The sequence below is a fragment of the Melospiza georgiana genome, chromosome 1 (assembly GCF_028018845.1).
Source record: "Melospiza georgiana isolate bMelGeo1 chromosome 1, bMelGeo1.pri, whole genome shotgun sequence".
NCBI classification, from domain to species: domain Eukaryota; kingdom Metazoa; phylum Chordata; class Aves; order Passeriformes; family Passerellidae; genus Melospiza; species Melospiza georgiana.
In genome coordinates this window covers 135,035,079-135,046,352 of record NC_080430.1, presented here as the reverse complement: position 1 = coordinate 135,046,352, position 11,274 = coordinate 135,035,079, and the positions used below count along the sequence as shown (strand labels likewise).

The 11,274-nt window shown below is 37.2% G+C and overlaps 1 protein-coding gene across 1 annotated transcript in view; it reads left to right on the top strand.

The window, feature by feature from the left end:
* Positions 1-11,274, top strand: part of SLC26A7 (solute carrier family 26 member 7) — a 64,644-nt gene that overhangs the window by 27,659 nt on the left and 25,711 nt on the right. Inside the window, exons 5-8 of the mRNA XM_058033538.1 lie at positions 4,627-4,779; positions 6,144-6,226; positions 7,748-7,895; positions 9,929-10,042. Of these exons, the coding sequence (XP_057889521.1) occupies positions 4,627-4,779; positions 6,144-6,226; positions 7,748-7,895; positions 9,929-10,042 (498 nt within the window). The remainder of the gene's footprint in view (positions 1-4,626; positions 4,780-6,143; positions 6,227-7,747; positions 7,896-9,928; positions 10,043-11,274) is intronic.

Below are 11,274 nucleotides of genomic sequence, written 5' to 3'. Positions count from 1 at the left end.
CAAATTCTCAAAATCCAAAGTCTGGTGCTTTTGTTACAATTCTTTTCTCTGTCCACTCCAAGACACCTCCCACTCACAAAACCAATTGCTTTGCCTCAGGCAGCCTTTGGGTTGGCAAAGCAAGAATAAGAATGTTTAATAAAGTGTGATAGGAGAGTTGCAAGCAGAGCAAGCCAGTGAAATGAATTCTTTATAGCATGTGAGATCATGGTTAAATACATAGGAAGGAACTTTGCATATGGAGAACAAATCTTGCGCACTGGCCCTGAGCCTGAGGTATTTCTGTGTTTACACACAGGTTATGTAACAATAAATTTTGTTTTCCCTGTACGTATTTTGTCACATTTCAATTGAGCTCCACAGTGCAGCATCAGCTGGTATTTTGCAAATTGAAAAGGAAAAGTGAAGGTGAAGAAGAAAAACAGTGAGAGAATAATGTTTGTGAGATCTAACTTTACAAGGGAAAAGAGTCATCAAGTTTTACTCAGCATCTGAAAATGAAAGAACATACTTGAATTTCCCCCTTATTTGTGTATAGATACATTTATCTTTCCACATGTTTCTGAGAAAATAAAACCCTGCAAAATGGGCTGTAATGTAAGAAACTTGCCTTGCAAAACTGGGTCTTCTGTGGCTGTGTTGCAAAATCCTTGTGTGGTTTTGCTGCAAATCTGAAAAAAAACCCCAAACATTCACATTCTGTTATCAGTCTTTTCTTTTCACTCTTTTTTTCCCCAGCTACCTCTACAGTTTACTGTATTTGCCTGTATATTTTCCCTCCAGTGTGACATATCTAAAAAACATCAGAATGAAATATTTTGAAAATGAAATTAATTACTCTTAAAATGTATCATCTTAAATAACATGTTCCTTTAATTCCTTTGTTTGCTTCAGCCTCTACATATATTTTAGAGCTAATTTTTTGGGGTTTCACGTAGGCATTAAAAAAACAACTCAGAGCATTTCATTAATACATTCAAATACACACCCTTTCTAGAATATAGATCATTCCAATGTTCAATATCACCTCAAAACTGATGGTTTCTCATGAGAAAAGGAACATTCAGTGTCTGTATATATATGTGCAAAGCTCAAATAATTTTTGTTTCACTTAGGTCAAAATTTACATTGATTAGAAAAAAGTCCACTGATTGTTCATAATATTCTTACATAGTTTCTATTAAGAATATTTACACAAAACTAGCAATGAAACTAAAAACACAAGAGGCAAACAGCTCAATTAATATATCATTGCTGATTTTTAAAATATTTTATAGAATGAAAAAGATTAAAAAATGTTTTGAATTATATAATGACAAAGATTGCTTCATACACTGCAATATCAAGCTAAATTCTGCTGCATAATTTCCAAATTACATTTTTGATTAGAATATTTGTAAATACTTCTTTTGAATCAGATGCCAATGCTGTTGGAAGCTTGAGCTTTATGTATTTAGATTCAGGATTTATAGTTTGATCTTGGATGAGTACAGTAGCTGACTGGACAGAATACAATGTAAAATGTACAGTTTAAAGAGATGTCTGTGGTATGTAATTACATTCCTGCTAAGAGCCACATGCTCTTTCTTTCTTGTGAAAGGATCTCCTCATTTCCCTGGTCATACCATGAATTGAGAAAAGGGTTACCCAGGAACCCACTAGTCAGTGGAAGCTCCTTAGTCTAATGCAGTCATTAATTTAATACTAATGCATCACTGCCAGAATTGTTTTGGTGTGCTACAGACACTTTGGGGACAGTGCTGTTTGGGCTGCTGAATTTGAATGAGCTACAGAGTATTGGCAGTTCCATTATTTTTCATTTATTGGCTGATGTAGACTGCATACAGAAGGGTATGACTTCAAAGAAACACCAAAGGATGTACTAGGCAGTTCATATAAAGATTTTGTTGCAAAATCTGAAAAACCTATGGCAGAGGTTTTCAAGATTCAGCCATATATATTTTTAAAATTAAATGGAAATGCCTTTTTTATTCAATTTGAAAGACAAAAATTCTTCAAGCCTGTGTATATTTCTTCACTAAAATTTTATTTATTCACTCAGTATTTTGTCTCACTTTGTCTCAGAAAATTAGATTTGATGCCATGAACACAGATAGCCAATGCTAACACTTTAATAGACAGCATTCATTTCAAAATAAATCCCATCTTTCTGACTTCAGCAAGTAGGAATCAAACAATTTCTTCCCTTTTCTTGCCTTTTCACCTTAGATCTAGCTCAGTCTTTGGTGAGTTTGTGGGCTCAGTTTTCCAGATTGCCTCCTTTTGTCTTAATTAATCACAGCTTCTGTTTAGGCACAGAAACAAGTCCTGTGCCCTCTTGAAAATGCATTCTTGGAAAATTATGGGTACAGATCTAGTCCCAAGCCACTCAAGACACAATCCACATATTTTCTGATTACAGTGGAGCAATATGTGGCTAAAAACTGTGGTTTAATTACCATTCTTCAGATTTAAGAAATATTTAGATCATATTACTTAACAAGTTGACTTTAAAATATTTAAAATATTTTCCTGGTTTCTGAGAAATGTTGGTGCTGGGTTATATTGTGCATCCTTAATCAAAACTGCAAGGGCTACATTGGCTCTTTATGAGAAAAGTTACTTTTCTGAAACCATATTTAGGTTGGGTTTTTTTCCCTTTCTAAATTATGAAAATATCTTCAGAGAGAAAAAAATCAGGAAGTCATTTTAATTTACTCATTCTTCAATATGAGCATCACTTCTTTAATGAGTGACAGAGTCAGAACAGTAGAAATAAATTCTATCATCATATTAACTACCTTTCTGCTAAAACAGGGTTTTTTTTTTCCTAAGATAATTTTTCTAGTATTTTTCCCTGACCAATATAAATTTATGAATTTAACCTCCAAACTGTCAAAACTTGTTAGCATTATACATGTATTTGAGAATAAGTTCTCTGGAGCAGAAAATTATTAATCTTTATTTTGACAAAACTATAAGTGACACTTTTGATTTATTTTAGTGGTCTTCTTAGTCATTGCCAGAGAAAACACTTTTTAATACTACTATTATTATTCCAAACTTCACTTGCTTTATTTTATTATCCTTTATGTTGGGGTTTAAAAAAAAGTTATTTGTGATGATGTCTAAATCTACATCCTAATCTTACCTTCTGTTGTCTCCATGGTTTATATTTCCGTATGCACAACATTTCCCAGAATTTAAATGCAGAACTCAAGGGACTGAGCCTATCTTGTTTTTTCCCTTACAGCTTTAGTAAGCATGTGTATTACATCCATTTTTATGGCTTGCTGCTCTTTCAGGCAATATTGCTTTTCTTCATGAGGTCCAAAAAGAAGTTGTGATGAGATCTCATGATTTCTTTATCAGGATAGATGGTCTCTCTAACTTTCTTCACCCCTTCTGTTTCAGCAAACTTGTAATTTTTTCATTGCTTTCTGTTAACGTGCTACCATACTGGTTTATGCCTTATTTCCTGAACCCACAAATTCAGCACACAGCAAAAATTACAGTTCACTGTGTCATCTGTGCTGGTGCAAAGGGAACTGCATTCTCCTGAGCCTGTCACTTACAACATGGTATTAATCACCAAAGACCTCTGTTTCTCTTCACCATTGGTCATTCTGTTCCTGTTCTGTATTTCTGTTCTGCATCTTCCTTATAATTCAGCGCTGATATTTCCTTTGTTCATCACAGATCTAACCACATTCTTCTAACCTGTTTTACAGCTGATTGCAGCACATGTTAACTGCTGAAAAACTGAGCTCCATGGCTCTGGCCTGGTGTTCTCTTTCCCTCTTAACTCTGCAGTGAGTGGAAAAGGAGCAAACAGGGCTGAGCAGATAACTTCAGTTGTTTATATAACCAGTGACACATGTATGCAAGCTTGGCATCTGTTGAGTGTGTGCAGCACCTGGACCTGACCAAAGCAGCTCCATGGAGCACCGTGCAAGGCCAAGGGCAGCCAAAGCGGGGGCTGAGGACGCCCTGCTGAAATTACTCTGGGAAAAAGTTACTCTGAAAAAATGACCCACAGACTACAGAGAATGCCCTGAGGAGGATGCTCATCTTGAAGATTCCTGTTGCATCTCTTCCCACCCAGCCACTACTATATTTTTCTTTCCCTTTTCTTTTTTCTCTCCTTCTCTTTCCTCCTTTTTTCATATTTTAATTTTTTTTCAGAAATAACTTTCACTACTAGCATTGGTGGGTGTTATATACTATGGCCACTACAAATAAACCTTTGTGCAAGAAACTTTTCTCAACATTTTTATGGGATGCTCCCTTATCTCACTGAACTTAATGAGACTGAAAAAGAAAAGGAAACATATCACATTTATTTGAATTTTATAGCATGCTTCTACTAAAAGAAATTTGTAAATTAATATATATGAATAGTAATTGCATTTTTAAAAGCTTTCAGAAGTCTATAAGAGTGGTAAATTGATGATTTTCTTCTTTGTAAAATCTAAAATACAGGCCAAAAACTTCTCCAATGGCTCAGATCCTGCAGTATTGATTCAGCTCTCACTCATTATCTGTCTGAAGTTGTGAGAAGATGCCATGGCCTGTGATCCAGAATATATTTTTTGATCTGTGATTGTTATTTGCTGTTCATTGTAGATTTATGCCTATGTGTTTAAGAATATCAGATCAGTTCAGTTGGAGGCATTACTTCTCTCCTTGCTGAGCATTGTGGTACTTGTTCTTGTTAAAGAACTGAATGAGAAATTTCACAGAAATATTAAAGTTGTCCTTCCCATCGATCTGCTTTTGGTAAGTACAAAATTATATATCAGGCTTTTTCTTACAAAGCTTTCAGTGGCTCAATATGCTGATGTTTACTGTGCTGTCTGTAGTTACCCACACCCACACCTGCCACTTATTAAACAGACAGCTGATTTTCATGGCTGTAAGTTAATTGTAAAAACAGGAAACAGTTTGGCTTAATAATTAAGAAAGAAATTACATAAGCTCCCAATTTGTATAATATTTTTCATATGTTTACTACTTTTTACATAATTACAAGAACATAAAGCCTAGAATGTTAAAGTATAAGAAGTTTCAAATAGAAAATAAAAAGTAACTGGCATATTGTAACTCCAAGCAAGTCTTCTGCTGGGTAGCTGTGCCTTAGATGTTGCTTGTGATTTATCTACAACAAAGTTAAATAGCTATGCTATTGCTTTCTGTCATTTTACTAGCATGTTTTCTTTTAACAGTTTTTAGTTTTCTTTTAACTAAATTAAAATTAGCAGTTGCATTATAAACCCCTGCTTTAAGGATTAAGCTGTAGTCAAATGATTAGCACCAGATCACCATTAGAAAGTTTCTGTTTTTCTCTAAACCTCTAAAAGAAAATGCAAAGTATGAAGGACAGCTCATTTTCAGAGTGCATTACTGCAATTACTCTTTTGTTGCTTGAAAAAAAATATTTTCAAGGGTAAAATGCTGGAAAAGGAGGTAGCGTGGTCCTGGTCTCAGTGTTACCTTTTTAAAAATATTGGACAAAACGTACCAGTAAACTAAGCATTGCAGCCTGGAACCCTGCTCTATTGGGATTTGTGCGTTCATCTCATTTGAAATACAGGAAATGGGTTTGAACCTCCTCAGGGTCAAGCTTTATTCTCCTCTGCAAGATTTGTACCTGACAGAGCATAACAACAAGAGGCAGACACATCTGCTGTGCTCTGTGCTGAAGTCAACACGGCCAGTGTGGATCAGATGTGCTCAGAGAACATCAGCTGGGTCAGATTGCTCAGGAACACCTGAATCATGAACTGCTTTAAGCTGCTTACATGAATGGCAGTGCTCTGGGGCAGGTGCTGAACAGAGGGACTTTGGACACTGATTGCCAAGGTTCCTGGGGCTTTACACAGAGCCATACAAATCTCTTTCACAGAGATTTGTGTACAGAGTGTACAAACTGCACTACAGTCTCACGTCTTTATTGTGTCCAAATCTTAGTTTCATTTGACTCTCTTACACATTTGCAAAAACAAAATCATAATACTTTCTTGTTTTACTGGATTGATCTAAGGATAAATGTATGAGCAGTGCCATATGCTTAGGTATGGCAATAAGAGATACCATGTCAGAAGGAACAGAAATGTAACACCTTTTTCTGTTTGAATCAATAGATAATTGCTACATCCATTGCTTGCTACTATGCTGATATGGAATATGTCTACGGAATAGAAGTTGTGGGAAATATTCCTAAAGGGTAATGTGGGTTTATTAGCTTCTGGCTTTTAAACACTTCTGTTTCTGAGAACAGTCTCTGAAAAGGTCAAAGGAGTTTCTGAAATAAGAAATGGTAAAAATCTATTTTGTTTTTTTCCTGTCTCCTCAAACACTCTCTTACAACTCAATCCCATGTTAACAAGTTACACATGCAGAGATATCATAAAAAAATGCATCCTTATATGTTTTCGTAGATTTTTATTGCTGTGTGGAATAAAAAAGTAGGTACTAAGTACTTGATGATGTATGACAGGAAGGCAGGACGCTCTTTACAAGATTATTGCAACCTGCTTTTTGAGGGTTGGGTTATTGTGACAGAACATTCTCTACCCATGTAGTAATTTTAGAAAATGCAGTTTCTGAGAAAATGTGAACGATTTAATTATGCTGAATCTAGAAAATAACATTTTTACTGTAGTTAATGATACACTTTCCTCTATGACCTTGAAAAGAAGGCAAAAAAATTTCAACATAATTTTCTAGAAAGAGAGATTAAATGTCAGAGAAAATGTTCTACTCTACAGGTTGGTATGGAAGAGCACAGATGTTGTGTACTCTCCTGCTTGGATATAGGAGGGTTTTCCTAAATTTCACAAAACACAAGGCCAAGACAGCATGAGTGCATGTGTGGCAGCTTGCACTGAAAGAGATGAAATAAGGGACATTTCTGAGAAAGAATAGAGTTTTAAAGTATTTAGAGCATGCTACGAATCTGAGACTAGAACACGGGCTAAGTGTGCCCTTTCTATGTGTAATGAACAGGTCAACTGTATTTGTGCAAATTTAATCTGGAATTTATTTTCTGTCTAACCTCATACAAGTAGTGTTGAAAACCAGAAGCAGAGCCTGGATAATTCCTGCATATTTTTAGGCATTTATCCAAAATACCTAACTGCCTTGTCAGTGGAGAGCATCAGAAACTTTAAGAGCACAATTTGCTTTTCAGATGGTGTGATTTGTGCTCTGGAAAGACCAAAGTCTTTTTGAAGAGTTCAGAGACAATCTGTGGTGATTTGGTTCATAACTTGAGTGGTTTTATTGCGATCCCCATTAGATGGAATAAGTGTCTGTACTGTCAGTAACCAACAGGAATACAAAATTTTTTAAAGATTTAAATTTAACTTTACAGGAAAGCCAAATGTATTAAAAAAGGAGAAAGCATACAGTAGTCTCTTCTCTGAACATTACAAAATGAGTGAATGGTTGCTAATTTTATTTGTCAGTTGTGGAGTTATTTTATCAACATCTCTTTATAATTTCTCAAATGGAAGTTTTCAAATTGAATACTCCATCTGAAACTGTTTCATCTTCTACAAATTCTCTTCTGCTGTTCCCAACAGAGAGATCTTAAAACATTGCAAAATGTTACCTTACAAGTTTACAAGTAATACAAAAATTAGCTGTTCCTGCAGAGATTGTTTCTGTGGTATTCACATAAATTGCAGGTATATAGAGACTACATATCAAGTTTTTAAAAAATTACTGTCTTTATTTTTTATAGGTTGCCATCACCAAAAGCACCATCCATGAGTGTCCTGCCTGAAGTAGTCACTGAAGCTTTTGGAGTGGCACTGGTTGGTTATGTAGCCTCCCTAGCTCTTGCTCAGGGCTCTGCTAAAAAGTTTAAATACACTGTGGATGACAACCAGGTAAAGCTCTTTCTTCTTAGTGTCACTGAGCCTTGAAATCATCATTTGGGAAAAGTATTATAGATGAATACTCATAGGAAAAGTTCCATATAGCATCCTGACGCCTTCTAGTGTTTACAGTAACACCCAAGTTTTGTTTAAATTATCTCTGCAGAATGCCTGCATTGGTTGAACTGCTCCTTTTGGGGAAGCTCATCCTTCAGGATAAACTTGTAATGCTACATTCAGTGCAGCATTTGGGTATCAATGCATTTTTCACTGCTCTAGGATGAGACAGCTTCTCCTCTGGCAGCTGAGCTCTTATATACAAACTGTGATGTTAAATCAGCCACCATTAATGAAACAAAGCAATTCTGAAACAAAACCAGGCAGTTTATAATAAGAAATTATTTATTTATGCAATGTAGAAGTCTCACCTGAAATAAAGGTTTATCTGTATCTAAGAAGCTGGGTGAGTTCAGAGAGTGCTGCCAGATTTACAGCCAAAGGAGATTTTTGTTCTGAGTTCCATTTTGCAGAGAACATGCTTAAATAAAAGTGGGCAGTCTCTACCCTACTACAGTGCTTGTCATGGTGGGTGGGTAACTCCAAGCCTGCTGAAAATCCCTGGAGATGCTAATTCAAGCTCTGTGGGAAGAAAGGCTCAATTTCAGATAACTGGCACTAGTACTGTGAGATGAAATTGTTGCCCCCACCTTTATGTTAAGTGGTTTGGGATAAATGGCATAGGGTTGAATGAAGAGCTGTTTTGCAGCTGGAAGTCTATTTGAACACTCTATCTAGACAGGTTGGTTTTGCTGCATCAGATCCTGCCTTTTACAGCTTGTATGTCATTGGAAAACACAGTGGGAACGTTCTTGGCTGTTTAGGTCTCTAAAATATTTCTCAGTTTGAATACATTGAGCCATGAATTTCCATTGATGCTTCAGAGCCATGTTTCTACGGAGCAGAGGGAGAATGCTTTGAGCTTAGTGCAGGTCAGACTCCAGGGAGACACAATGCTTTGTTTCAAGGCACTCCATGGAAGTGTTTCAAGGCACTCCATGCATCTTTATTTCAAGGCACTCCATGCATCTGTGTCCTTCTGCACCTTTGGAAGTCTTGTAGCTTACACAGGTTTGTTACTGAAGTCTTGGAAACTCTGTGTATGTCCACATCAAATAATGGATCACAAGAGCAAAACCTCCATGAGGGGAGAGCAGTGAGGTGGTGTGGCTGTGCTGCCTTCAAGGACAGGCATAGTGCTGGGCACGGGGGCCGGTGGGGGTGTGAGGCTGCAGGGTGAGCTTTAAGGGGGTGCTGCTCTGTGCTGTGAACACAAACTCATGAGCTGCTGTTTTCCTGGCTGGATACAGCACCATTTTCCTACATCTTTTCCTCAGCACACCAACTTGCTCCTTAAAGTCTGTGATGCTGGGTGGCCATGGTGGAACACTTCCTTAGAAACCACTGCTCTTAGGCTGCACATACATGGTGGCTTCTCCACCTTTTCTCCTATGAATCCTTTGTTCAGACATGTCTGCATTTTGACCGTGAGCAAACATCAAATACATTTGTGATGAAGGACAATGTGCATAAAGTATGGCTACCACACCACTACACTTTCACTAGAACATGCTCTAAAGAGAAATCAGTGGCTTTTTCCAGTGAGCCATGCACCAGAAATGATCTGGACAGTTTCCAGACACCAGTACTTGGGGCTCTGTTAAAAAGCAGACATGGATCAAGATGTAAATATTTTGTTTGAACTTAATCTTCAAAGCTTGACAATAGCATTTATTCTGGGAACAAAATGTCCCTCCTGCTTTTGATGAATCTGGTTCAACAGCTCTATCATTCAAATTAGTTCTGAGTTGGGAGAAGGTCTATTCTGTTGGGAAGCCCTTTGTCATGTACCTGTGGGATTTTTTCCCTCAAAAATTTGTCCATCTTTTATTATTGCTAATATTTGCATAGGGGACTTCTTTGTTGGCAAGAGGCATTGAAATGACAGCACAATAGGAAAAAACATCTTCTATTTAACAACTTTGCAGGAATTTTTGGCTCATGGCCTCAGCAACGTGATTGCTTCATTTTTCTTTTGCATACCAAGTGCTGCAGCGATGGGACGGACGGCACTTTTATACAGCACGGGTGCCAAAACACAGGTAATGAGTTTTAAAAACACAGGCTATAAAAACACAGGCTTAGAGTGAAGTATGTCAGAGAATTAAAGCTATGATTCTGCTCACTGCAATTTGTACTGATTTATCCATTCTATTTTCCTAGCCTCCATTTTCCTCTTTCCTGGGTATGCCTCTGCCCTGTCATTTTTAACAATCTGCATGAAATTGCATCTGATCAGTGATGTCTTTCTAGGAAAAACAATGCTTCCATTTATTAATTTTTACCTGTTTCATTCAATATGACATATAAGCTCTGTGACAGCAAGGAAGTTAGTAGTTGTGTTTTCAGACTGCAGAAAACTGCATAAAAGACCTTTCAGTTTATGTGAATTTGTCAGCATTGTAACAAAAGTGCCCTCTAATGGTGTTTAATGGATTTAATGCTGCAGTCTAAACCAAAGTTTAGGGGGGAAAAAAATCACATTTAATTTATCTGATTTAATTTATCTTCTATCAGATTTCCAAAATAAAATGAAAGTAACCTTTAGAGCTGTTTGTTAAAAAAACACAAGTAATCTCCCAGCTTCTGCCTTGTGACATGGTGTGCTTGTCCTGTCCCTCAGTGTACACTGAGCCCACAGAGATGACATTTAGATTTTTGAGGATGTTTGTTGCTATTTCCTACTGAGGAAACTAAACCCACAAGGTGTTATTACAGTAGCTCAAGAAAGAGGGGACTTTAATAGCTGGGATGACAACTGTGGCCCTGTCACCTGTCCAAAACGTGCTTGGGAACAAGAGCGGTGGCAAACCACCTGGGGCACCCCCACAGCATTGCCTCTTCCTCTTAACTCAGGAGGCTTCAGGGGCAGCTTGCCACATCAATGTCCTTTGCTATTCTCCCAGGTAACAAGTGACAGGACAAGAGGAAACACCAACACGCTGATCCAGGGAAGGTTTAGATTAGATATCAGGAAACTTTTCTTCACAGAAAGGGCTGTAAAGCATTGGAACAGACTGCCCAGAGTAATGGCAGACTCACCATCCCGGGAAGTTTTCAAACATTGTGTGAATGTGGCACTTGAGGCCATGGTTTAATGGTGAACATGGTGGTGGTGCTGGGTTGATGGTTGAACTTGATGACCTTAAAGGTCTCAACCTTAACAGTTATATGATTCAATGATTCTAATTTCATATTACAGTTGTTTCTCTTGCCTTCTCTTGTACAAAGGACATTAGTTACAAGGAAGAAGTGGTACAAGACTAAATACAAT